We start from the raw sequence: 27694 nt of genomic DNA on the forward strand, positions 1-27694 counted from the left end.
GCACCACAGAAACCTCAAGTGTTTGGCCCCTGCTGGGTTTGGGGACACAAGGAAGCCTTGGAGATAGGGAAAGGCTATTCTCATCTAGAGTTACTCCCAGGTCAGGGGCTGCCATCCTCTCCATGGTCCTCTCAGATCCCCTAAAGGAGGAAACCCCTTTGGGGTGGGTTGGTGAGGACTTCATCTCAACATAGGCTGAGGAGGGGGTGGGGGGCTATTTTTCTTTTCTTTTTTTTTTTTTTTTTTTTGTAACATGTTAGGAGTTAATGTTGCAAAGAGTAGTTTACATCTTCACTTTCTGAAGACACTTGAATTTAGGACCGATGTATCTGTGACAAGCATGAGTGGCAGGGGCCATCAGGACTAGCCACTTAACACCCACCACCTTCCCATGGGAATCCGAGACCTGAGACACAAAGCAACAGCCTACCCCATCCCCCCTGTTCATTCTCTGCCCTTCTAAGGTTGATCCATGCCAGAATGACCTGTGGGTGTCAAACAGAAGGTCTGTGTGTGCCTGGGCCCTGGTGAGGGACAGGGTTCTCTTGTGCCCTCTCCAGAACCTGAGACACATGCATTACCAGTAGAGAAGGCCACCCAGTCCTGCCTCGGCCTGGACCCCTGGGGCTCAGAGGCCTGAGCCCCCACATCAGAGTTAAGTGTTTTTTTGTTCCATTGTAACTCTCCCCCACCCCTTTTCTGATGATTGATTTTAAAAAGAAAGTAAGCTGCTCAGAAGGCTCTGGAAGTGGGGAGGAGGGAGAAGAAGACTAGTAGTCAGGAGGGGTAGGGGTCTTTTGCCAAAAGCCTGGGTAGAGTGGTCTGGATCATCTGGCACCCTCCTGAATGGGAACCTCAGAGTACCTCTTGTGTGGAATGGTTCCCGGATTCTCCCCAACCCCACCCTCTCCTTCAGCCATGTTGATGGCAGAGGCAGAGAACATAAGAACTTACAGCCCAATTCTCACTGGAGAGGAAAACTTGTCATCTGGCGTTGTGGAGAAGGTTCCATCTTACGCTCGTAGTACATTATCTTTACCATGTGCTAGGATATCACATTTAAAAGGACAAAAAACATGTAAAATACTTGAATGAGCTTGTATTATAACATTAATATTATTGAGAGTATCTGCTTTCCAGGCTGAAGTGATTCATTCATTATTCTAGTCCTGCTTTAGTCCTTTGTAATTTGTGGTAATTATGCTTTTCTTTTTAATACAAAAAAAATGTATAAAAATAAAAATTTGAAAAGGCAAAATACTGGCTTGTCTCCCATCTGGGATGCTGCTGTTGGGAGTGAGAGACGGAGCCCAGTTAGGGTTCCGCAGAACCAGAGGAAACTCACTGCACGTGAGCGGCACCTGCAGGGGCAGCATTAGCGGGCTTTGGGGGACCACCAGAGGCAGGCCCTCCACTGGACTGCCAGTGCATCGGGGCGACTTCCTCAGCAGTCTTAAGTTCATGTCTTTAAGTGAGACTTGGGGGCTATGGCTGCTGCCACAGAGGTGTGGGAAGCCTGCCTCCTGCACTCGGGCTCATCCACTGGCTGTGGCCTGGTCTTGTAACAAGGTTGCCAAGTAGAAAAAGTTGTGCTCCCTTGCCGCGTTGGCACAGCCCACCTCTGAAGAGACTCCTGCGAGAGTGTCAAGGAGTAATAGTTCAATCATCAGACCTGTGGAACCTGTATCATCCAGGGACCCCTGACACAAGAGGGAGGGAACAGTGAGCCCCCCACTCCATGTAGAAAGTCTAAAAGTGAGGCACAGCCTTGCTTGGTCATCAGACAATTTTCGGTCTCCCATACATGGCACTCCCTATCAAATAGTTTTAAGAGGCTCCCCCCTCCACACTATTCTTCAGATGGGACATAAAGTACCACCATGACCTCTACTGGTCAGAGGAAGTGGCCAGTGCTGCTGTAGATTGGTACTTTGGGAACAGGGAGATGAATTAGTTCTCACTTCCACACATTCCTGTCAGGAATAGTCATCAAAGAGGCCACTGATTACTTAATTGCACTGTCTTAGCTCCCAAATGTGAGGATTATGAGCGTTAGAACAAATCTTAGAAAAAAAGGTCTACCAGGAATGAGTGGAGATGGGTTTATTTTGAATGCTTTCTCCTTTCACATTTTCTGGCTTTTTTTCCCCCCCTCCCCAGTCTTTTTGCCAACTTCAGGGCCATTCTGTTTGATGGAGAAAAGGATAGATGCAGTTGCCAAACAATGGCAGCCAGGACAGTGACATCCTCTTGTCCCTCTGGGCACCTTGTAGAGCACTTTGAAATCTAAAGCACTTCCTCTCCATGCAGTCTCCTCATCCCCCAGCCTCTCAAGTCTACAGAAGAAGCACTTTCTCCCTGATGCTTGCTTGTAGGAATAGGTGGGTGTAGGCCAGCGGCTGTGAGAACTTAATAGTTGGGTGCACTGCTAGACAGAACTGGGCCCAGCATGGTGGGCAGGTGGGACTGTGGAAGGCCAGGGAAGATGCTGCCTGGAAAGTGTTGAGTTGGCCTACTGGGAAAGCCCTCCACAGTCCTAGTTGCTCAGGAAGAAGTGCTTTTGGGTAGTTTTGCAATGGAGGCTTGGCCCTCTCCGATCTTTCTTGTCTTCTAGGAGTTGGGGGCTCATTCGCTTGCAGAGACTGGTCCCAAGCTGGATGCAGGTGGTCCTCCTGCCTCTGCTCCCAGGTAGCTGGGGACCAGCTATACCAACTTTGTTAAGGATTTTGTAAAACCACAATAGGTGACTTTTTTTTTTTTTTTTTAAACATTTTCCTGGTATTGGGGATTGAACCCAGAGGTGCCTTTACCACTGAGCTCCATCCCCAGCCCTTTTAATTTTTTGAGGCAGGATCATGCTCAGTTGCCCAGGCTGGCTTTGAACTGGCAATCCTCCTGCCTCAGAGTAACAGGATTACAGGTGCATGCAGCCTCACCTGGCCACAGATGTTTTCTTGGCCCCAAAGAACTGAAAGTTAGAAATAGGCACAATTGTGTAAGAATTTATTAAATAAACTAGATGGGGTGGTGCATGCCTCAGTAGAGGCTAATGTAGGAGTCATACCAGTTTGATGCCATACTGGGCAATATTTTCTGTTTTCAAAATAGAAAGTAAAAGGGGCTGGAGATGTAGCTGAGTGGCAGAGCACCGTGGGTTCAGTCCCCAGTAGGGGTGGAGGTAAATGAGAATGTTAGTAATGGTGGCTTTTCAGAGTGATCTGAATTGTTAGGAGCCAGAGGGTTCCTGGCCATGTCACTCCTAAAGGGGAGGCTGAGGGTGAGAACCCAGATAGCCTTGTGGCTTTGTTTCAGATAAAAAGGGTGCTAGTTAGATTTCATTTGAAAAAGGTATCTGTTAAAATCCAGCCAAATAAATGGTGTTAAGAAAATCGGTAGGGCTGGGGAGATAGCTCAGCTGGTAGAATGCTTGCCTCGCAAGCAGAAGGCCCTGAGTTCGATCCCCAGTATCGCAAAAAAAAGAAAAGCGGTGAACCACTTCAGAGAAAAAGAATTTTGCCCCTTGGCCATCTTTTTCTGGGCTCCTTGTTGAGGGAAAGTAGGGTTCTAAACACTGGTTTTGGTCATGTAAGTTAATTAGGGGCCTCAGCTGGGTATCCCCCAAGGGTCGTGACTCACTGCTTTTGGGTGAAGGGCACCCAGCTGAGCAGTCCTCAGGGTTCAGCCATGGATCTCCACAGAGGGCTGAAGGTGTTGGGGTATGGCCTGTGCCTCCTTGTTATCAGTTAATCCAGGGAGGAGCACCTGTGTGCTATTTGTCTCTTCGGGAAAGGAGGATGTTTGCATGCAGTGTGCAAGGGTTGTAACGGGGCCTCTGTGTGCGTGTGATGGGGGTGAGGGGATGGGACTGGCACCTGGCAAGTTAGGAAGCATCTGGAACTATTTGTCAGGGACAACTGGCCCTGAGCTGACTAAGGATGGAAAAGCCTTTTGAAAGAAGCACAGTGATATCTGATTCTCAGACTCCCTTGCACCAGGAGATCTCCCTGGAGCCCAGATAGCCTCAGGCCTACTGGCATTTCCATCATTCACTGCATCTTACCTGGGCCTCAAGGCGGTCATGAGGGGAGGAACCTTTTTCCATCCCACAGCAGAGGACCAGGGGGACTGGCTAGAGCCCTCCTAAAAAGGTTTCCACCTCCGGCTGGCCTCCAGCCTGGGGAACTTATTTTTCCTTTTCCTTAAGCCAACTCCTGGTCCCAGGAAGGGACAAGGCCTAAAGTCTGGGGGAAGCCCTGGCCCCATCCTTAGCCCTGCCTTGCTAGGAAGCTAGCCTTTCCTCTGCCCTAGTGGTGCCATCATTAGAGGACGTGGCTGAAGGAGGCAAGCTGTTAGGTGCAACCATGAGACCTCGGTGTCTGGGAATCCCGCTGTTGGGATAGGACTGTCAAGGGTGCGCTCACTCCATCTTCTTTGGGGAGTCAGGGATGCTCTCAGAGAGCGGGGTGAAGCCCAGCAGCAGGATGTGCCTCTCATAGGCCTTGGTCTGCTTGAATATGGTGTCGGTCCCATGGAGGTGGTCCAGCACCCCCAGCACTCCATAGCACTGGTTGAACCTGGAGGAGAGACGAGGGTGCTGCAGCACTGGCACTGAGAGACCATCTGTGGGTCCCTATGTCCTTCATGCTGGCCTCCCACTCATTTCTCCGCCCTCATCCTGACCACATTCATCAGCAACCTGGGGAGATCTTATGAACATGTCTTCCTGGGGCCACTCCAGACTTGCAAGAACTTGGAGCTACATCTCTGTCCCCCTGCCCACCTCCCCCCACCTTTTTGAGACAGGATTTTGCTGAATAGCTGAGGCCTTGAACTCACAATCCCCCTGCTTCATCCTCCAGAATCACTGGGATCACAGGTGTGTGCCACCACACCCAGCTTGGAGTCTTCCTTTGGAAAGCTCACCATGTGATCTGATGCACTTCATTTAAGAACCTCTGGCAGGACTAGGCTTGCCCAGGATGATCCAGGAGCCACGTGCACAGAACCCCTTGCTACATGTTAAAGTGCAGGGTTCTAGACTCTGCTCCTGCAAATATTTTGATTTGATACATTTGGAGTGGAACCCAAGAGCCGGTATTTTAAACAAGCATCTCATGTGACTCTAGGAAGTTCACAGACCACACTTGAAAAAATCCTGGGGGCTTTCAGAGAACACAAGTCCCCTGGAATTACAAGAAAGATTTTCCTGCACATATGCAGTTTTCTGAAGAAAGTATCTATAACTACATCAGAGACTCAAAAGCCTCCAAATAAAGGTTAAACTCCCAACTGCTGGAGGATAGAGTGTCAGAAAGGAGGTAAAAGTCAAGGTGGTCTCAAGGTCATAATTTTCCCCACCTCCAACCCTCTCCCCACGAACATCCGCACTGAATCCAGTGCACTGTGAGAGGCTCGAAGAGAGTGAGTGGTAGTTATTGATCAAGGACAACTGTGGGCAGCGGGGACTTACTTGAGATGGTGGTAGTCGTGGAATTCAGGTGAAGGCAGGAAGGGTAGATGGTAGCCGCAGTGGGAGATGGTGGTGATGATGAGGGCCAAGGAAAACCACACAGTGATGGAGGACAAATGGGAGCCCATTACTAAGGGACCTGCGATAACTGGCAGCAGGTTGGAGGCCTGGAAGAGGAAGGATGATTGGAGCCAGGCCCAGGAAAGGGAGGGGACCCAAGTGGGTCTGCACTTTGGCCCAAGGTGGTACCAGAGGAAGACTTGCTTGACTCAGATCTGGAGAAGATGGAAGTTTCAGGAACTTGCTTTGTTGGGGACATTCACCTTTGTACCTTGGGACACATTAACTATTTGAGTCCCAACTTCCTCATGAGCAAAATCAGGATCACACAGTTATTGGGAGAATTAAGGGTTGCAGCTTGTGTTGGGCACCTAATACAGCGGGGCACGTGGCATGTCGACAATAAATGGCAGTTAATTAATTGGAAGAAGAAAGGCCTCGTGTGACCTGATTCTCAGCGAAGACCTTAGGGAAGGAAGATGATTGGGACTACTACTCTTCTCCTCTGGAAAGCTGGGGCTGTACTCACCACATGCTCTACAGGGTGGGCATAGAGAGAGGTCACCCCAATGGGAGCTGTCCACTCATGGTGTTTCTTGTGAATTTTCTTGTAGAATGTTGGGTGGTGAAGGAGCCTGGGAAAATAAATTAATACTTTGTAATAAATCTGCCAATTCTCCTTTCTCCCTCCCTGACCAGACCATGAGGAAACAAAGGTAGGGACTGGAGGTGACATCTATGGAGTAAAGGTGAAAACACGGATTGTCTCTGCCTTCAGGTTCTGACCCCACTCCTTAGGCTGTGTGCTCTGGGAGTGGGTTACTTCATCTCTCTTCCATTTGTATTAGCTGTGAAATAAGAGTGTTGCCCAGAAAGAACTCAATAAGGAAATGAATGGGAAACTGCCCCTCCCCACACAAATGGAAACGTTTTCTTTACCAGACGTTCCTCAGCCACTTCAAGTCGTCACTTATGGGAGAAATAGTTGTTACCCTGTTGACTATTTAGCAGGAGACTTGAGATCAGAGGGTGTGGGTTCAGAGCCACAGGTGGGGTGGGTGCCAGCGGTGCCCAGCCGGGGCCCCTGCTCACCGATGCGAGTAGTAGAACAAGACTTCTTCAGTCAAGGTGAAGATGGTCAGCTCCAGAAGGAACCAGTGGAAGGTAGGCAGCTCTGGGCCGCAGGGGTCTCCCCACCACTTGAGGAAGGGAAAGAGGAAGACTGCCATGGGGAGAGTGATCACAAACTGGTTAAAAAGGACCGTGTGGACAGCCTGGCGGAGTTTCATGGGGTCTACCTGTTGGAAGGAAGGAGGGAGTGTGAGGAGGAGGTCTTTTCCTTCTGGAAAAGCGGCTCCACTGTGACCTGCTCACGGGAGCTTCAGAGATGGATTTGGGGTGATGTCTGGGCACAGCTGGAAGCTCCTGCCTGGTCCCCAGCCCTGGGGCTGGGACACTGCAGCAGTAAGGCCCTGGCTCTTGGGTGGATGAGTAACACCACTGCCCTTGGAGACTGTCCCCTGAGCCTTCAGCCTGTCCATGGCTGCTTCCCCCTCCTGGTTCTGCAGATAACACCAGTGTCCTCTCCCCCTCTCAGGCTAAGTGCCATCTATTCCTGGTAGGCAAGCCGGGGAGCCACCAGCATACTTGGAGAAGGTGCCAAAGCCCCTGAGTGAGAGAACCTTGTTAGTGACGGATACAGAGATCCGAATCTTCTACCTCCTGTGTGTCCTGCCTCACTGGACTGGGCCCAGAGCAGAGAGGGAGACAAGCCAGGGGCTGCTTTGCTAACCTCTTGACTACATCCTGGTTGTCGAGGTGGGCTGTCGGGATGGAGGCTGCCCAAGCGCTTGCACCAGGGCCCACTGTACACAACTGACCCTAAATGCTCACACCGCTTTGGCCTCAGAATTCACTCATGTTTTATTTCTGTCCCATGATGAGGCCAGGTCTGGCCAGCCTGGCCAGCCTCATTTGTGATCACATGTAAGATGAAGCCTTGAATCTCTTCTGGAAACCTTGACCAAGAAGGAGGTGCCCATCTTGTCTGTCTGTTCATGCATTTAACTGGTACTTACTGAGTGTTCACTATGTAGCTTGCTTTCAGTGTTCCCGGGGATGAAAATCTCTAAACAAAACAAAAATTCCTGGCTTCATGGATTTATAGGGAAGACAGGCTTTACAAATATTAAAATGTCTATAATATATTGGGTGATAAGTGTTTTGGTGAAAAGAAAGTGTAAAGGAAAGACGGGAAGCAGCGGGAGCCCCAGGTCAGGGTGAGGTTCCTGTTCACTCTGAGTAGACCTGACAGGGTAGGCCTCACCGAGATGGTAAGGGACAGAGACACTGAGCCAGAGAGGAAGAAGGGGAGGGAGCTGGCTAAACAGACATGTAGGGGAAACACCTTCAAGTGAAAGCAAGGCTGGTGAGAAGGTCTAAGACAGCCACATTCTTGGCCTATGTGGCTGGAGAGGAGAGTGGGTGAGATGCAGAGAAGCAGGAGGTGAGGTCGGAGCTGGGAGGGCCCTGTGTTACCTGGGACTCTGGGGCTACCTTTAGAATAGACTGTAGGAAGGCAATGGTAACAACAGACCAATGAAAATTCCAGTAAAATTGACACAAGATGATGGTGACTTGGACCAAGATGGCAGCCCTGCAGGTGGAGAGAACTGATTGGATTCTGGATCTATTCTGGAAATGAAGCCAGTAGGGTTTCCTGATTGATTGGATGTGAAGTAGGAGGGGGAAAGAATAGTGGAGAATGACTGCTAGGTTGTAAATGGAAGGGTGGAACTGCCACCACCTGAGATTAGGGAGGCTGCAAACAGCACAGGTGTTGAGGGGAAGGTCAGAAATGCTCTTTTGGATATATTGAACCAGAGATGTCTTGGAGCGTGCACTGAAGGTGTCAGGGAGGCCGTTGGATATTTGAGACTGGAATTCAAGAGATTGTTCCGCACTGGAGATAAGACTGAATGAGCTGTCAGTATACAGGTGGTGTTTAAAGTCATAGCATTGAAGAGATAATGGAGGAAATGAAGATAAAGAAGAAAAGAGGATCCAGGCCCTGGAGAATTCAACATTAAGAGGTTGGGGAGAAGAGAAGGAACCAGAAAGGGTGACTATGAAGGAGATAAGGGGAGAACCCAGAAAGTGGGATGTCCTCGAAGCCGAGGACCAGGGAATGCACTGTGGAAAGGCATTTGGTGACTTAATGAGACAAGCCTGAGTCTGGATCACTGGTAACCTTGCCAAAAGAGTTCTGGTGGAACCCTGTTTGGGGATGACCACTTACTTGGAGAACATTTATAAAATGGTGACATGTATAAAGACACAGGCTGAAGGACTTAGGAATGAAGTCTTGCAATGTCCTGAACTTACTCTCAGACATTTGGGTAAAAAAAAATTATACATGCACCTATAATTAAACATAAAGCAAAACTTGTTAAAGTGGTGAACCTGAAGGTATGTAAAGGCGTGATCAGTGTACGATCTTTTCAACGCTTCTGTGTGTGAATGTGTTTGATATTTTTTCATCATAACAAAATGTTTGGAAAAAGCCTGGACAGGAAGAATTGGGAACTACAGACAACTTAAAGGGAGTTGCCCACAGAGCCAACATACGGTGGTAGGGTGGCGAGTATGGGGGCGGGGGCGAGGATTGCTTTATTTTTTATGATGGGAAAAATGAAAAATTAGTCTATTTATAATAATACAGAGAGGAATAATCTGGGGTTGTGGTGAGAAGAGAGAGATAGAGATAGAGATAGATAGATAGAGAGAGAGAGAGAGAGAGAGAAAATGAATACAAAAAAGTGAGGTAGCCAGGTGCTGTGGTGTGTGTCTATCGTCCCAGTGGCTGAAGAGGCTGAGCAGGAGGATTGCGAGTTCAAAACCAGCCTCAGCAAAAGCGAGGCTCTGAGCACCTTAGGGAGACCCTGTCTCAAAATAAAATATTAAAGAAAGGGTTGGGAATGTGGCTCACTGATTAAGGGCCCCTGGATTCAATTCCTGGTACAAAAAAAAAAAGGTGAGGATTGCTAAGTACTAAGGCATTTTCCTGGAGCGGATAAGAAGTGATGGGTGCTGCAGAGAGAGCAGGAACTGACTGCAGCTCACAGTGGGGAGAGTTCACTTGCGGAGCCCGGTGGGCAGGCACAGCATGCGGGCGCGGTTGCCGGGAGCCCATGTGGTGTCCCCAAAACTCTCTGTGCTTTAGTGTTCCGATTGAAGCAGGGAGCAAGGCCAACCCCAGGGAGAGAGGTTAGTTGGGGAGGCCCTGGGAATTCCAGCTGGGAGGTGCGCCCCAGGCATCCAGGGGAGTGGGATATAGCTGGACAGAGATGGAGCGTGTGAAAGCCAGGTAGCACTTGGCTCCCATTGAGGATCTGTTTCTGATGGCTTCTTCAGGGGTCAGTCCTTCCTGGAGAGAGTCAAAGACTCAATGGCCCTCGGAGGTTCCTTCCTACCTGTGTGCCCACCTAGGATGCACATAGTGCAGGAGCAGTGGATTTGGAGCCAGGGATGGGCCCTGGCTCTGTGTCCTAGTCACAGACTGACATTCAGCAAGTCTCGGCACCTTTCTGAATCTTAGCCTCTGCAAAATGCAATGGGACCTCCCTATATAACTAACTCATCATCGTAGACTGTCAGGTTGTACAGGTGTTGGTGATGTTGACTGGTAGTTAAGAGCATGAATCCTGGAGTCAGGAAGCCAAAGTCTGAATCATGGTTCGACCCATGGAACATTTCAGAGTCTCTGTTTCCTCATCTGAACAGTGAGGCTGATTATAGTTCTTGTCCTTGAAGATGTAAGAATTTAGTCAGTGGTGACTGCTAAGGAGAATCATTGTGCCGGGAGCAGCTAAGGAGAGCCAGCAGCCTGGAAGGCTGAGGCAGAAGGATCTCAAGTTCAAAGTCAGCCTCAGCAACCTAGTGAGGCCCTAAGCAACTCAGCAGGACCCTGTCTCAAAATTAGAAAATAAAAGGCTGGGGATGTGGCTCAGTGGTTAAGCACCCCTGGGTTCAATCCCTCATACCAAAAAAAAAAAAAAAAAAAAAAAAAAAAAAACCCAAAAAACAGGAGAGTCATCGTCTGCCAGATGAAAGGTGAGTGTCAGGTGCCAAGCACTGGCATTAACACTTTGGACTCCAGCTCATGTCCTGCCAAGTTGGACCTGGAAGAAGCCCTCCTGGCTGGCTGGTGGTTGTCATTTCAAGAGAAGGGCACTGTGAGCCAGGTCAGCAGCTCCTGTTCAGAAAGGGGCCATTCTGAAGGGTTGAGTCAGGAGCACCGTTTACCTCTTCTGCCTTTCTGGAATGCTTGGCTGGGTCAGAATGCCCGAGAGCTGGGTGAATCACCCAGCACCTAGGCACATGATCAGAAGATGATTGTTTGAGCTAGGAAAGAAGCCAGGATGTAGTTTGGGTGGAGCTCAGGAAAGAATCTGGCTTTCAGAACCAGGCATTTCCCTGTTGTGTAAGAGAAGGCTGTGCAGCCTGTCAGGGCACCGAGCCGGCCAGCTGGGCCCTGGGAGAGGTGGGACTCCCTTCCTGGTGCCCAGCAGATCGGAGCTCCTCCTCAGCAGGGTCTGGGCTTTTGTTCGTCATAGATTTGCCCTAGTAACTTCCACCATTGATTCAATTGAATAATTAAGAAGGAGGATCGGCTTAAAAAGCAACGACCTAAAGCTGGGTGCCGTGGTACACCGCTGTAATACCAGCCACTCAGGAGGCTGAGGCAGGAGGATCACAAGTTCGAGGACAGCCTGGGAAACTGATTTTATTCAAAATAAAATAAGAAGGGCTAGGGGTGTAGTTCAGTGATAGAGCGCCTGACTAGCAGGTGCTAAGGCCTGGGTTAAATCCTGAGTACCAAAAATCCAGAATACAACTGCCGCCTCCACGTTCAGACGCCACACTCCCCTGTGTGAAGTTGCTGCTCGTCCTGGTGGCCGTCGGTCTCACCCCCAGTGGCAGCGGTGGTCTGTGGTTTCAGCATCCAGCCCTCAGTGTCTAGATTCCCATGATAAAGGGGAACCGTCTGACATCCCTGGCACAGGCCAGTGCCAGGTTGAGATGACTATTCTGCCCCTAAAATACAGGCTGCAGTGTGGGAGGGCAGCACCGAGGTACAGGCAGGCCTGGGAATCAGGAGACAAGCACGTGGTGTACCCTGACCAGTGGCTGGGTGGCTCTGAGATTTGGGGCAAAGGATTTCCTCCTCCTAATCTAAATGGAGGGAGGTTTGACAATACCTTCTTTGCTCCACTGGCCCTTGTCCCTCTGGGCCAGCGGTGAGAATTCTGAGACTGGCTTCCTGGACTTTGACCTTGAGGAGCTGCAGCAACACTTACCGGTTCATTCTTGCCAGCCTGAATTCGGTAGCGAGAGATGAAGTTGGGTTTTCCAGTCGTGTCCACCACCAGCAGAAGCCCATTGAAGGCCCAGAAGATCAGACAAGGCACTTGGGTGGTACCTGAAGTTTGAAAGCAGAAGGGAACAATCAGGGTGGCTTTGGGCTTCTGCAACACCTGTATTAACTGAATACACAAGTTAGCGTGACTATGCCTGGCCAGGGAGGTCTCAGTGCTGAAGACCAGGGCCCTACGTCAGTCCTGAGTGGGAAAACTAGCTTTGGGACCATGGAAAAGTCACTTAAGGAATGTCTGCATTTTTTTTTTTTTAATTGGCTGTCAAGTGGGGACAACAATCTTTAAGGTTGTTAGACTTACACACACACACACACACACACACACACACAAACATAAGGGTGTTATTACACATAATCTACTGTAACAGAAATTGACCGTTGGGAGTCGTGCCCACCAAAGCCTTAATGAACTGATGAAGTGCTTGGGTGTGTAGGGTTTGTGGTGGGCACAGGTCTAGGTGTCAACTGGGGACCCTGATCCCTGTGACCTAGAACTGAGCAGTGGGACCTCAGGTGTCATCAAGGCTGCATTTCCTGAAGTGGAAGGCTCTCAAAGAACTCTTTCATCAGTCTTCAGGCCCCACTCTTTTGGAGAACCCTGCCTGGTCCACTCAAGCGTGGTCACGGCTCGGAGAATTCCTGCAGCTGGGAACCCTGCTTGATTTTGTTAAAATCAATCTTTCCCAGCTCCGTTTGACCCCAGAACACTGTTTTCTCAGAAAAGCTAAGAATAGGATGCCATGCATCCCTGTTTGCACAGGATGATTTCAATTTACAGCTGTCATGGTTGAATAATTATTAACACCTCCTTTTACCCTTACCAGTGTCCCTATGTGGATAACAAATTTTATAAGCCATTCCACCGATTAACAGTCAACGGCACTGATGTGCTACAGAATATTTTAAAAAATATTCAAGACTTAAATTTTAGATTTGGGTGACGCACAGCTGCAATCCCAGAAGCTCTAGAGGCTGAGGCAGGTGGATCATAAGTTCAAAGTCAGCCTCAGCAACTCAGCAAGGCCCTAAGCAACTTAGCGAGACCCTGTCTCAAAATAAAAGATAGAAGGGCTGGGGATGTGGCTCAGTGCTTCAGTGCCCTTGGGTTCATTCCCTGGTACCAAACAACAACAACAAACAAAAAATCTTATTTTTTCTTTTTCTTTTTTTTTTTGTCCCACATCCCACTTTTTCATGAAGTCATTCCAAGTATCTGATTTCCCACTCTGAGCCAATAGCACCTTGTCCACCCCAGGAGGCAGCTATTCAAATGGTATTACAGGGTTACTTGAATCTTGAACTGCTAGCTTTATTTATTCATGTTCTGCCTCCTCCTCTAGATTCAGAATCCCAAAAGGCAAGGACAATGTTTCACTTAATTCTGTGTCTCTGCACCCCTCCTCCAGCCCCCTTCCCGCTCCATCAATCAGTGTCTTGTGGTAGGTAGGACTTGGGAGAGACTTGGCCACCACTGTAGAGGTATACGATGGGTATAAACATTCTGGAGGGTAGTTTGGCAGTATCTGAAGTTAAAAAGAAAATGAGAAAGACAGAGACAAAAAGAAAGAACGAACATATAGATTCAGGTACAAACATGTCCATCACAGCACTTTTTTTTTTTTTAATCATAAGAAAACATTTAAAGCAGACTTAAAGTCCTTTAGTAGGGAATGGCTACTATGTTAGTCTTTCCATAATGTAATAGACTGCGCAGCTAAAAATATTAAGTCTGTAGTGGTTGACATGGTAATATGCCCACAGTCTATTCAATGAAAAAAAAAAATAGGTTAAAAACTTATTGGTGTGCTAGGCATGGTGGTATATACCTGTAATCCCAGCAACTTGGGAGGCTGAGACAGGAGGATCACAAGTTTGAGGCCAGCTTCAGTAACTTAGCAAAACCCTGTCTCAAAATAAAAATAAAAAGGGCTGGGGATCTAGCTTAGTGGTAAAGCTCCCCTGGGTTAAATCCCCAGTCCATATATAGTTGATGTCTCATAAGTACAACTATATATCCAACGTATTAGAGACGTACACTAGTATATTAATAGTGGTTATTTCTGGGAGGTAAGGAAAGTGGATGATTTTCGTCCTCTCTGTGCTTATTTGAGTTGTCTGATTTTTATTGTCAACAATGAGCACACATTTATTTATTTATTTATATTTTTCTTTGTTTTTTGCGGTGCTGGGGATCGAACCCAGGGCTTTAGTGCTTGCAAGGCAAGCACTCTACCGACTGAGCTATCTCCCCAGCCCCACATTTATTTTTATACTCAGATAGAAAGAAGTACCTTTCATGCTAGCAAGAAAAATGTTGGGTTGGTGGTTACCCAGGGGGGCCGTCCACCAACGTTCCTGCTTGGAACTGTGGAGGTGCCTCAGGGAAGGCAGAATAGAAGCCACTAAGTAAAATGACTTTGAACTTCCTTCCAGCAAATATCCTATCTCTCCAGTGTTTTTCTTATCTCCGAAGTAAGAGGTGGTTTTCAGGTTAATGCAATGGAAGCATATAAAACGCCCTCCAGCCACTTTCCCCACAGGCTGCAATCTACTGTGCTCTCCATGACCGCTTAGTATTCCACCCCTCGGGGCCATTGTTTGCACTTCTGCTTTGGAGCAACTGACACTTTCTTTTAACAGTGGGGCGTGAACCCAGCCGGGGAGCTACATCCCCAGCCCTGTACATTTTTTAAGACAGGGTCTCCCTAAATTGCCCAGGCTGGCCTCAAACTTGCAATTCTCCTGCCTCAGCCTGTCACAGGGATACAGGTGTGGGCCGCTGTGCCTGGCTGCGCAGACACTTTTTATCTCCTCTTGTGGACTATGACTTAGTTTTCAAATGGGGGAGGCAAACACTTCATCTGAAATATTTCTACATCTTCATATAAGTTTGGCACATTGTACTTATATATATATATATATATATATATTTTTTTTTTTTTTTTTTTTTCCGGTACTGGGGATTGAATCCAGTGACATTCAACCACTGAGCCACATCCCCAGCCTTTTTAATATTTTCTTTACTCTTGCTAAGTTGCTTAGGGCCTCGTTAAGTTGTGGAGGCTGGTTTTGAACATTCGATCCTCCTGCTTCGGCCTCCTGAGCCAGGGTTAGAGGCGTGCGCCAGCACACCTGGGTCACATTGTACTGTTAATATTATTTAAGTGAATGAATGTGTGATTGAGGATGTTCACTATGATAGGTAATGTGGGTACAAATGTCCTTGTTTAAATGGATTTTTCTTTTTGAGATGTTTCCTTAGGCTTGTTTGGAGTCCTTCATGCTTTCTAAATATTATTGAGTGGCCACTTGCTAAGAACTAGAATGGACCAGGAACAGGAGTAGCGTTTAAGACAAGATAGAGAGACTTTTTGCCCCTGTGGAGTTCCATGTAGAAGCAGGATTATTGCTCTAAACAGGCATCCATTTTTGCATAAAACGTTTCTTATTTTTCTATATTTGGGGTAGAGGGTCTTCAACTTCAGCTTCTTTTTCTAGCTATCCCATTTCTAGCCCTCAAGCTTAGTACTGTTCCGGAGCAGCATCAAGTCCTCATCCTGGGAACAATGAACTAAGACGTTGCCAAGTGGAGACAAAAGAAAAGCGAAAGAATGAACCTAGGATGGGTCCCCACCCCTTAGGCACAGTGGTCTGGAAACCTCACCTAGAATGAAGAGGATCCACTCTTTCCCTTCAAAGGCAGACAGCAGTCTTTCCCACTGGGCTTGCCAAAAGTAGCCAGAAGCACCCCAAAATCGCTGAAGATGCCTTGGGAGAAAAACCATTAGGTTTGTGGATGGAGACTGAGGGGAGAGAGTTCCTTACTCCAAGATCTGCCCTCAGTTCCATCCCTGCCCTCAGGTCCTGGATTCGAGCTGGGCCAAGCAGACTTACCAAGTGACTGAGTTCCAGAAGGCCACCAACAAGAGAAGACCAGAGCCCAGGATGAAAGCTGTCCTCCTCATGGAGCCCCAAATGTGTCCCTCCTGGAGGAGGACAAAGAAGCCTCAGCCCCAGCAGGCCTCCTGCCTTCACCCAGCTCACTGCCTGAGGCACAGCTGGGACAATGTGGGACTGTGCTCACCAAACCAGCTGACCTTGCCCCTTATCCTGTGGGAGGCTGTTTGCTATCAAAGGCTCTTGGCTACACCTGGGCGTGTTTAGGCAAGTAGAGCTTCAGGCTCCGAGAGGGTCGAGGATTACCCTGACTCCAGGGAACTTGTTGGGCAATTTTATCACCCAGAGAGAGGCAAGCGAGCCTTTTAACACTTGTGCAATTTGTCACCAGGCTGCTTGGCACATGGAGATAACCATCTTCTGCACTTTGGAATCACCTTTAAAAAATCACAGGGGCTGGGGTTGTGGCTCAGTGGTAGAGCCCTCGCCTGGCACGGGTGAGGCACTGGGTTCGATCCTGAGCACCACATGTAAATAAATAAAATAAAGGCATTGTGTCTATCAACAAATAAAAATATGTATATATTTAAAAAAAAAAAATCACAATGCCCAGGATCCTCTTTAACCCAATTACACAAGAGTCTCGGGTAGGCCCTGGACCTTCATTTCAACCTTGCCAGTAATTCTAATGAGCAAGCAAAGCTGAGATAGTCCCCAGAAAGACTTGCAGAATCTATGAGGAGCAAATCTCTCCTAGGTCCTAGGGACTCGCTGTGTCCATGGGCCGGCCCCACCGCCCTCTGTCCTTGAAGAAAAGTGTGTTGGACACATGCTCTGATTTTTAATAATCCCTTTGCCTTCTACCAGATTAGCCTGGGCTGCCAGCTGGAGGGGAAGATTAGCTGTTCTAAGAGCAGAGAGACCATTGCTGGGTGACCCTTAGACATTGTTTTCCAAAAGGTCTTTCTCTGAACCAGAGGTCACTGCAAGCTCAAAAGCCAAAGAGCAAAGTGCCAACCAGACTCAGAGCAAGAAAACACTGGCTTCTAGGTACGTCACTGATTCCCCTCACACTATGGACAGGGATGACAAATGTCACACCCCTACTGTATTTCTAAGTCCAGATGGCTCTGCTCATATCCCTATGTAAGAGAGAACTAGAGGTGGTAGTCCCTACGGTGTGTGCCTGGGGCTCATCTGCAGTTGGTGAATGAGGCCAGGCACAGGGGCTCAGGAGAGGTGGCTGATCAAATGGGTGTGAGGGTGCAGTTCAGACCTTCAAGATCTGAGGGAACACAGTGTTTTGTATTGAGACGAGGGTTTCCTTGTGTGGCCCAGATTGGCCTCAACCTCGTGATCCTCCTGTCTCAGCCTCCTAAGTAGCTGGGACTCTAGGTGTGCGTCACCAGGCTCAACTGTGTACATTCAAGCAGTCTGAATTTGCACTGAACTGAATTAGTTCTCCTCAGCATTGCCCCATCCCATGTTTGGTTTTTAAAAAAAGTCACCAAGAAGCCATTTTCCATGGGCAGTCAAATCTTTGCGGGACTGTGTTTGTCAAGGTGCCGAACTCTGGAAACAACTAACTCCCTCTCTCTCTCTCCCTCTCCCTCTCAGACTGCATTGGCCAAAACAGTCAGAGGCACTTGCTCTTTGACACAAGCCACTCAGGGGTCAACCTGAGTTCTGAGGCAGGTTTACCTTGGGCTATTCTGATCATTCTGATTATTCCCTTTAGGATTCCCAGAACTCCTTTCAGGAACTTTTCTGGACTCATTGGGAATTTTTCATTTTTTGAGTGTCATCAAACCAAATTAAAACCTCAATTTCAGATACAGGATTACAAAGGTTTCGGGGACAGTGGGTTTTCTCATCCCTCCAGCAGCTCCCAGCAATGGTAGAGACGGGTGGAGCAAGCTGTGGGCTGCAGGTGGGTGGGCGGCCAAGAGACAAGAGTGGGACTGAGCCCCCCATCCCCCCCTCCTTCCCTCACACACTTGTACCGTTATGAGAGAGTCTGAGTCCTCTGCTCAGCCCCTGAAATGAGATCATCACCGTGTGGTGGTCAGCCCTGAACCTTGGGGGAGACCTCAGCTACACACCAGTACAAACACGGAAAGAGCCCCTGGCTACAGTCTTACCAGTACGGTGGGCGGGGTGCTGGCATTTACCAGCTTGGACTTCCTGTTGGGTAGCATGCTCCCAGCCTCTCCCTTCATCTGGAGAGAGAAAGCACAGGTGAGCAGGACGTTCCTCTCACATGCACCCGAGCAAAGGGGGAGTTGAAAGTCAAGGCTGCCAGCGTTTTTATTCATTTTTTCTTTCTCGGTCCCGGGTATTGAACCCAGGGCGCTTTGTCACTGAGCCACATCCCCAACCCTTTTTAAATTTTGAGACAGGGTCTCACTAAGTTGCTGAGGCTGGCTTCAAACTTGCCATCCTCCTGCCTCAGCCTCCTGAGGCGCTGAGATTGTAGGCGTGTGCCTGGCTAAGCTGGTAGCTTTGGTTTTTGTCCCTGGAACCAGATAAAATGATTGTAAAATGTATATGGAGAAAGATATAAGCAGGAAATAGCTAGAAAAACGCCAGAAAGGAATAAGAGTGGTGCAAGGGAGGGCACGAAAAATACTAGGTCTACCAACTGTAAAAACATGAAGCTTCTTTAAAAATGTATTTATTCTTTTGCTGTGTGTGGTGGCACAGGCCTTTAAATTCCATCGACGCAGGAGGCTGGGGTGGGAGGATCACAAGTTTGAGGCCAGCTTCAATAATTGGGCAAGGACCTGAAAAACTTAGCAAGATCCTGTCTCAAAATAAAAAATAAAAAGGGCTGGAGATGTGGTTCAGTGGTAAAGCGTCCTGGGTTCCATCCCTAGTACCACAAAAAAAAGAAAAAAAAAAAAAAAAACTTATTCATTCTCTCATTTCTTGCAGCTAGTAAAGAGTTGTTGCTACAAAAGAACAGACTTGTTTTCCTAGGACTTAGAGAATAGTTCTAACCTGAATGGCCCAATTTTGTTGTTATTTATTGGTTGTTTTAAAAACAAGGACCTAAAAACAAAGACCAAGCTGTTGTGAAATCAATCAAGAGTTCTTTGGAAAAGTAAATGGATATGAATGTCATGTATTAACTTCCTTTTAAAATATAGTTTAAGGATCAGGGATATAGCTTAGTTGGTAGAATGCTTAGTTCACAAGCACAAGACCTGGGTTCAATCCTCAGCACCACAAAAATAAATAAATAAAATAAAATATAGCTTAATGTGGGGCATGGTGGCCCTTGTCTATAATCTCAGCTATTCAGGAGTCTGAGGCAGGAGGATAGCAAGTTTGAGGCCAGCCTGAGCAACTTAGAAAAAGACCAGTGTTAAGCTTAAAAAAAAAAAAAAAAAAATCCAGTGTTAAGCTTAAAAACTGACAAACACATAATGAAAACTGATAATATCTCTATTACATAGCAAAACCAAAATGGCATTGTTCACTTTATATGCTGAACGAGGTAATTTTGACCATGCAGACATATCAAATAAGCTTTTCTGTTTTTTTTTTAAATACATCACAGTCAATGTGTACAGACGTAAACTCCTTTGAATTTTAAAAACAACTTTGTTATAAGCAAATTGTGTAGTACTTTGATACTACGCAATATAGAATTTTGTTCTGACTTTGGTAGAGGCAGACTTTCTGGAATTTCTCTATAGTATTTTTTTTTTTTTTTTTTTTTGTGGTGCTAGGAATTGAACCCAGGGCCTGTGCTCACAAGGCGAGCACTCTACCGACTGAGCTACATCCCCAGCCTCCATAGTATTTCTTAAAGGAACTGTAGAATCACTGTGGTGTACACCTGAGGAATATCTGAGGCAAGAGATATTTTAAATAAAATTTTAAAAGCTGAGAATGTAGCTCAGTGATAAAGGATCCCTGGGTTCACTCCCCAGTACTAACAAAACCACAATAGCCCACCAAGGCAGAGATCTTTCTCCAGGCTAGATTCTTCCAGGTACTCCTCTAATACCAGTGCCTGGGGTGGCAGAAGCACACCCACCTTCAGGTAGTGCTACTTGTAATAGCCAAGGGATGGAAGGGACACAAGTGTCTGTGGACAGCTGAATAGATAAACACAATTCAACGTACATACTGTGATGGGTTGACGTATTTGACACCATGGAACTGTTATAGGCCAGGCTATATGGGCAATGACTAAATAGACTCCATTTTACCTTGAGACTCCAGGTTATGTAGGAAATTCTTCTCCCATGGGAATATCCGGCCTCTGTACCCATCAACAGTTGCTTAGCACAATTGGTTTGGCAAGACAAAATGACGAAATGGCAACTCTTGTATCATGAAAAATTGTTGTCTTTTGATTCCTATTTCTCCTAAACAATGCGCCAGGTGAACGGTGATGTCAACAATGATTGTGTGGATGTTAGTAACCATGCTTTACTAACTAGGTACTAGTTTGTACCTAGGTAAGGGTTGTTTTGACCCACTTCCCCCTCTGCTGATGATTTCATGATGTTAGTTTGTAATTTCGAATCATAGCAACAGACACTTATGATTGATGTACTGATTTTTGGTATAAAAACCCCTGCAACCCTATGGTCGGGGTTGTTCTCCCAGCAGCCATTTTTGGGGCATTGTGTGAGAGAGTCAGGTGGCCGGCTAATAAAGACTCTCAAATTTAGACCTCCCAGTGGTGATCCGTCTGTTCTTAAGTTGCATCCCACAACACATACAATGGAATTTTATTTGACCTTAAAAAGGAAGCAAATTCCATCACATCCTAAAACCTGGGTGAGTGTTGAGGACGTCACACCAAGTGAAATAAGTCTGAGAGAAGTACTGCATGATACCACTTACCTGAGGTAAGGTATGTATGGGAGTCAAAGTCATAAGTTACAAGGGTGACTGAGGAAGAGTGGTTGCCGAGTGCAGATGAGCATCAGTTTTGCAAGATGAAAAGATCTTGGAGATCAGCAGATGTGAACACACTTAGCTCTACTGGACCAGATACTTAAAACTGGCTAAGATGGAGCCAGGCACAGTGGTGTGCACCTGTAATCCTAGCTACTGACTAGGGAGACTGAGGCAGGAGGATCCCAAGTTCAAAGCTAGCCTGAGCAATTTAGTAAAAACTTGTTTTGAAATAAAATTAAAAACAGGGCTGGAGAAGTAGCTCAGAGGTACAGTAGACCTGGGTTAAATCCCTAGGACCATAAAGAAATAAATAATACAGTAAATTTTATGTTTTCTGCCACAATTTGAAAAAAAAAAAGCTTTAATAATTAAAAGTGTTGGGCTGGGGAGATAGCTCAGTTGGTAGAGTGCTCACCTTGCAAGCACAAGGCCCTGGGTTCGATCCCCAACACCACACACACACAAAAAAACCCTAAAAGTGTTGCACTAGTATTTTTCAATTATAGGCAGACATTAGGTAACAGATTAAAAGGTCTGGAAATAGATCTAAACATTCACATGCAAAACACATGACTTTAAACTGGGTGCAGTAATGCTTGCCTGTAATCCTCAGTGACTTGGGAGTCTGAGGCAGGAGGATTGCCAAGTTTTGAGACCAGCCTCAGCAACTTAGCAAGGCCCTAAGTAACCTAGCAAGAACCTGTGTCTCAAAAAATAAAAAGGGCTGGGGATGAGGCTCAGTGGTTAAGTACCCCTGGTTTCAACCGCTGGCACCAAAATAAACAAACAAACATGAATTTAGAGTATAAGAAGGAATTATTATAAATAAAACTTAACAGATGCTGAACCTCATCATAATAAAAGAAATGCGATGTAAATCTACAAAATATTCTTTATTGGAGGAAAAGAAAGATAGGCGGAGTTCTCAAGAAAATGGAAGGAAGATCACCAGAGGAGGAAGGAAGGAAAGGAGGAAATACTAGAGAATGACATTGGCCAAATTTTATTGTTATACTGTGCGCATGTATGAATATGTAACAACAAATCCCACCATTATGTCCAACTATAATGCACCAATAAAAATAAGGGAAAAATTAAAAATAAAATGTTTATTGGCTGGAAGTATGGGTTAGTGGTAGCCCCGAGGTCCATCCCCAACACCACCACCCCCAAAAATCTTTATTGAGATATAATTCACTTATACAATTTACTTAAAGTGTACATTTCAATGGCTCTTAAATATATAGAGTTGTACATCTGTTATGGTTGATTTTAGGACATTTTTATTGCTCCTAAAAGGTATTCTTACCCCTTAGACATGACTCCCCAATTTCTCCATCTACCCACTCTTTCCATTGCCCCAGTGCATTGATCTACTTTTCATTTCTGTGCCTTCGCCTATTCTGAATATTTCATATAAATGAAGTCATACAATGTGTAGCATTTAATAATTAGCTTCTTTTCCTGTGTTGTAGCATGTATCTATTTCATGCCTTTTTACCACCAAATAATATTCCATTGTGTGGATATACCACATTTTGCTTATCCATTCTCCAGGTGATGGACAATTGTGTATACATATTTGAGTGGACATATCTAAATCCTAGGAGTGGAAATGCTGGGTCATATGGCAACTATGTTTAGCTTTTTGAGGAACTAACTGTTCTACAGTGGCTACATTATTTTGTATTCCTGCTGGGTAATTATGAGAGATTGTTTCTTCACATTCTCACCAATACTTGTTATTGTCTGTCTTTTTTTTTTTTTTGGTACCAGGGATTAAACTCAGGGGCACTCAACACTCAACCACTGAGCCACATCCCCAGTCATATTTTGTATTTTATTAGAGACAGGGTCTTGCTGAGTTACTTAGCACCTTGATTTTGCTGAGGCTGGCTTTGAACTCTCCATCCTCCTGCCTCAGCCTCCTGAGCCGCTGGGATTACAGGCATGCACCTCTGCACCCGACCTGGTCTGTCTTTTTATCATAGCCACCTAGAAGGGTGCAAAGGGATTTCTCACTATGTGGTTTTGATTTGCATTTTCCTAATAACTAATGATGTGGAACATTTTTTTTCATATGCTTATTGGCCATTTGTATACCCCTTGAAATATCCAGTCAAATCCTTTGCTATTTTAATATTTGATTTTCTGTCATTTTAAAAAATATTATTGAGTTGTAAGTGTTCTTTAAATATTCTAGATGCCAGTCCTGTTCCTTATCTTGCTAGTATAGCTTCCCATTTCATGGGCTGGCTCCTGGCTTTCTTGATCGGTTCATTTGCAGCATGAAGGTTTCAACTTTTCTGTTTTTGAGATGAGGTCTCACTGTGTTAACCAGGTTGGCTGCAAATTCCTGGGCTCAGTAATCCTTCTGTCTCAGCCTCCCGAGTAGCTGGGACTTCAGGTACACTCCAGTGAGCCCCGCCAACAGTTTTACAAGTAGATGTATTCCAATTTATTTTTCTTTCATCACTTGTGCTTTTGCTATTTTATCTAAGAAACCATTGCTTAATCCAAGGTCACAAAGATTGAAGTCTATACTTTCTTTAAAGCCTTCTACTGTTTTAGCTGTTACATTTAGGTCGATGGTCTTTTTTTCTTGGCCTTTTTTTTTGTTGGGGGGGATGGATACCAGGGATTGAACTCAGGGGCACTCGATCACTGAGTCACATCTCCAGTCCTATTTTGTATCTTATTTAGAAACAGGGTCCCACTGAGTTGCTTAGGGCTTGGCTAGGTTGCTGAGGCTGGCTTTGAACTCACAATCCTCCTGCCTCAGCCTCCCGAGCCACTGGGATTACGGATGTGTGCCACTGCGCCTGGCTTGGTGGTCCATTTTGAATTAATTTTTGCTTGTAATTTCCACAATCCCACAGTGCTGGGGACTCGAACCCGGGCCTCCAGCATGAGAGGCAGGCACACTACCAGGTGGGCTATATGGCCTGCCCTTTGGATTAATTTTTGTAGGCGGTGTGAGGAAGGGGTTCATCTTCATGCTTTTGCATGTGACTATCCAGTTGTCCCAACACCATTTGTTGAAAACTCTTCTCTGCCCATTGAATTGTCTTGGCACCCCTGTCACATTGAATTGAATTGTCATTGAATTGTCTATTGGCAACAAAGGTGTTTTTATGTGGTTGAAATGTGGGGCCCTATGACTGTGTTGACTATTCAAAACTTCTCATTCTAATTTTAAAAATTATGATTCAGAACTAGATGGCATTTTCTCCTTCATCATTCGGTCATTCTTGGCAGACATCACCCAGGGTCTTTCACCTGAGCCTGAACGAAGCTCACGGGCCCAGCCATAGCACGCCGGGCAGGCACTGTGGTCCAGAGGTGGCCCAGGTTAACCCCTCGGCACCCCTGCTACTCAGCGCCATCACCTGGCTGAGGAGCAGCATTACAGATCATCAGGGAGGATGAAGCAAAGACCAAGAGAGACCAGGTGACCTCCCGGAGTCTACAGGTGATGTGCGAGAGAGCCAGGATCAGGCCTGGCTTCCACACAGGGCTTCCTGCCACTGTGCCTCTTACTTCTACAGATATTTTATTTTTTGTATGTATTGTATTTGGCTTTATTATTCCAGAGGCCTGTTGACCAGTTATGACTTTAGGAAATACTGTTCCCCTGGATCCACAATTCTTATCAGCTACTTAGTCTGGGGGAAAAGGAAGAGAGAATGGGGACCTAGAAAGCACCTTCCAGTGTTTGACGAGTTGGAACATCAGAAGGAGGCCACAGGCAAGCTGCTCACCATTTCCACTGTGAATTCCATTGCAGCAGGAGGGATGTCCAGTCAGCCAAGTGGCAGGACCTCCCAGGGAGCACTCCTAAGCTATTTAGTACCCAGTCAGGGAGGCAGCATCTGACTTAAGATACTCTGATACTTGGTGTGTAGGTCTGACTCCCACTTGGAGCCAGATCAATGGATTTCAGCCGCTCCATGGATACAGGGCCCTGCCCCTACCCCTGTTGGTTTTTCCTCTCTCTCCTCCTACACCCTTCCATACCGCTGCCTGGCTGACAGCAGACAACCTGTTGTGGTCTGTACATGTGCCGTGTCTGCCTCAACATGAGCTCTCCCAAAAACCAACAAAAGAGAAGCAATAAAGTGAAGCTGGGCCTTGGCTCCTGGGTCTGATGGATTGGCAGGTCCTCTGTGCACCTGTGTGTAGTCCTGTTCTGCACCACCTAAACCTTCCAGAAGGACGGGTGGGAAGCATTTCACCACTCAGCCCAAACCTGTGGCAAACACTTCTCCACCACCACTCGAACAACACCTGCTGTTTAATCAGCTGGGTTTATGAGGACTTGAAAGCACTGTCCTTCAAAAGACAAAATGTATCTGATTTCCTTGACCTGAGAAATTCCCAGGGTTTGATCCTGAGTTTGGCTCACATCCCCAGGTGGATAAGGATCTGTCAGAGAAGCTGCCCTTCCCGTAGTGCTAGGATTCTGGGGTGAAGCGGGTGATTTTTAGTCTGGCGGTCTGCTCACTGTCTGGGGTCCTCCGGAACATGGCGCCTTAGGCACAAGGGAGATAGATGGTGGCGCTGGGTTCTTCTGGGGCTAAGTCAATCAAATGTTTCCAGACAAGAAACAAAGGAAGCAAAGCGGGGGAAATATTTGGAGATCTAACAAACCATTTGCAGATGGGCAGAGCCTTCGTATCAACAGGGGTTTTCCTCTTTCTGGCTTCTTAGGAAGGGAGAGAAAGTACTATTGACTGTCAAGTTAGCCATCTTGTTTGGGAAGAAAGCTGAGGGTGTTTTGGCCTGTTTGTTTTTGAAGTTTCCAGGACTCTGTTGTCATGTCATGCCACAAGGAACTTCACTCTCAGCTCAGTCTCCTCCCAGCGTCTGCCCTGTCTCTTCAACCCCAGCATCTTTGCCAAGAACTCTTGGACAAGGCCTCTGATCTTTGGGGATGCCTGATTCCTTCCAGAAATGTTTGTGAAGAACTCATTACATACAGGGAGTTGTGGGAAGCTCTGAGATGCACGGGTGAATGAGAAACTTTCAGTCTAGATGTGTAAATCCATCATTCTGAAAATCTCTTTCAGAAGTACCGAGTTAGAGGTCTGGGCCAGAGTTAGGAAACAGAACACAGACCTGGCACACCCAAAACCCTTAAGGGAGGACAGTGCCCAGGCTCTCTCCGGCTCATGGATACACGGTGCCCAACCCCAAGTGAACCTTTTCCTCCCAGATCAATTCTAGCTAATCCAAGAAATGCTGTTTTCAGTCAGACTATATTTATATTGGTGCTAAGGATTGAACCCGGGGTGCTTTACCACTGAGCTCCATCCCCAGTCCTTTTTATTTTTACTTTGAGACAGGAGTTTGCAAAGTTGCTGAGGCCCTCATGAAGTTGCTGAGGCTGGCCTCGAACTTGCAATCCTCCCACCTCAGCGATCTCAGCTCCTGGGATTACAGTGGTGCACCACACGTGGTTTAAAATCAAGACAGATGTAAGATTCAGCCACACAAATATCAAAACTGCATCAAAGAAATTCCTTATTCCATTACTGAGCTCCAAAGAGGCAGCTCTGTACTTTTTATGAGGATATAGATGATAAATTCCAATAAATAAATTAGTGCACATAAGTTTTCCTTTCTGAAAGAAGTGGTACACTTTCCTGTGGAAAGCAAAATCAACTGGACAAATCATTTTTACCTTCTTTTTTCCTTTAGCTACCAGTAAGCTCAGAGTTAAATTTAAAGCTCCATCGTACTTCTTGGGGTTATTTTTCTTAATCATACTCTTGTGTTTTCACAATGACATATCCACAAGGATGTTCATCATGACATTGCTTTAAATGGCTGAAGACTGGGAACACTGTAGATGACCACCAATAAAGGACTGGATAAATAAATTACACCACAGTTTACCACAATGAGATATTACCTCACCCCAGTAAGATTGACTATTACCAAAACAAAACAACAAAACAAAACAGAAGATAACAAGTGCTGACAAGGATGTAGGGGGAAAGGGAATCCTTGCACATTATGGAAAAGAGTCTGCAGATTCCTCAGAAAAAATTAAAAGTGTAACTAGCCAGGTGTGGGGGTGCATACCTGTAATCCCAGGGGCTTGGGAGACTGAGGCAGAAGGATTACAAGTTCAAAGCCAGCACTAAGCAAGGTCCAAAGCAACTCAGTGAGACTCTGTCTCTAAATAAGAAATAAAGAAGGGCTGGGGGTCTGGGGATATAGCTCAGTTGGTAGAGTGCTTGCCTCACAAGCACAAGGTCCTGGGTTCAATCCCCAGCATTGCCAAAAAAAAAAAAAAGGACTGGGGATGTGGCTCAGTGGTTAAGTGCCCCTGAGTTCAATCCTGGGTACTAAAAATAAAAATGTAACTGTCATAATCCAGCAATCCCTCCCCTGGGTATATATTTAGATAAAATGAAAACAACATGTCCACAAAACATCTGTACTCCTCTGTTATCACAGCACTGTCCACGGTTGCCAAAAAAAAAGTAGGGGGGGAGACAACGTAAGTGTCTCTCAAGTGACGAATGGATAAAGAAAAGATGTGGCACACATACACAATGGAATACTATTTAGCCATAAAAAGAATGAAATCCTGTCATTTACAATAATCTGGATGGAGCTAGAGATCATCGTTTTAAGTGAAATAAACCAGATTGGGAAAGACAAGTTCTGGGCTAGGGTTGCTGCTCGGTGATAGAGCCTCACCTAGCAGACACCAGGTCCTGGGTTCCATCACCAGCACCCCGGAAAGAGGGACAGACAGACAGACAGGTACTGCATGCTCTCACTCATGTGAAAGATAAAAAAGTGGATCTCATAGAAATTCAAAAGGCTGGGGAGAGAGGGATGGGTACTAAGTTACAGTTAGACAGCAGTAAGGAGTTCTGGTGTGTTGCTGCACAGTA

At 46.5% G+C, this 27694-nt stretch overlaps 1 protein-coding gene and 1 non-coding gene across 2 annotated transcripts in view; one reads left to right on the forward strand and one right to left on the reverse strand.

The window, feature by feature from the left end:
• Positions 1 to 2679: 2679 nt before the first annotated feature.
• Faxdc2 (fatty acid hydroxylase domain containing 2) overlaps positions 2680 to 27694 on the reverse strand; it is a 30807-nt gene continuing 5792 nt past the window's right edge. The window contains exons 2-9 of the mRNA XM_047556166.1: positions 18005 to 18082; positions 15861 to 15952; positions 15631 to 15734; positions 11890 to 12011; positions 6623 to 6828; positions 6060 to 6165; positions 5471 to 5637; positions 2680 to 4574 (exon numbers count right to left, since the gene is read on the reverse strand). Of these exons, the coding sequence (XP_047412122.1) occupies positions 4418 to 4574; positions 5471 to 5637; positions 6060 to 6165; positions 6623 to 6828; positions 11890 to 12011; positions 15631 to 15734; positions 15861 to 15952; positions 18005 to 18082 (1032 nt within the window). The 3' untranslated portion in view covers positions 2680 to 4417. The remainder of the gene's footprint in view (positions 4575 to 5470; positions 5638 to 6059; positions 6166 to 6622; positions 6829 to 11889; positions 12012 to 15630; positions 15735 to 15860; positions 15953 to 18004; positions 18083 to 27694) is intronic.
• Positions 26999 to 27071, forward strand: Trnav-cac (transfer RNA valine (anticodon CAC)). Its single transcript has one exon. It is a non-coding gene; the product is annotated as a tRNA-Val (tRNA).

This window comes from Sciurus carolinensis, chromosome 6, assembly GCF_902686445.1.
Source record: "Sciurus carolinensis chromosome 6, mSciCar1.2, whole genome shotgun sequence".
Taxonomy (NCBI): domain Eukaryota; kingdom Metazoa; phylum Chordata; class Mammalia; order Rodentia; family Sciuridae; genus Sciurus; species Sciurus carolinensis.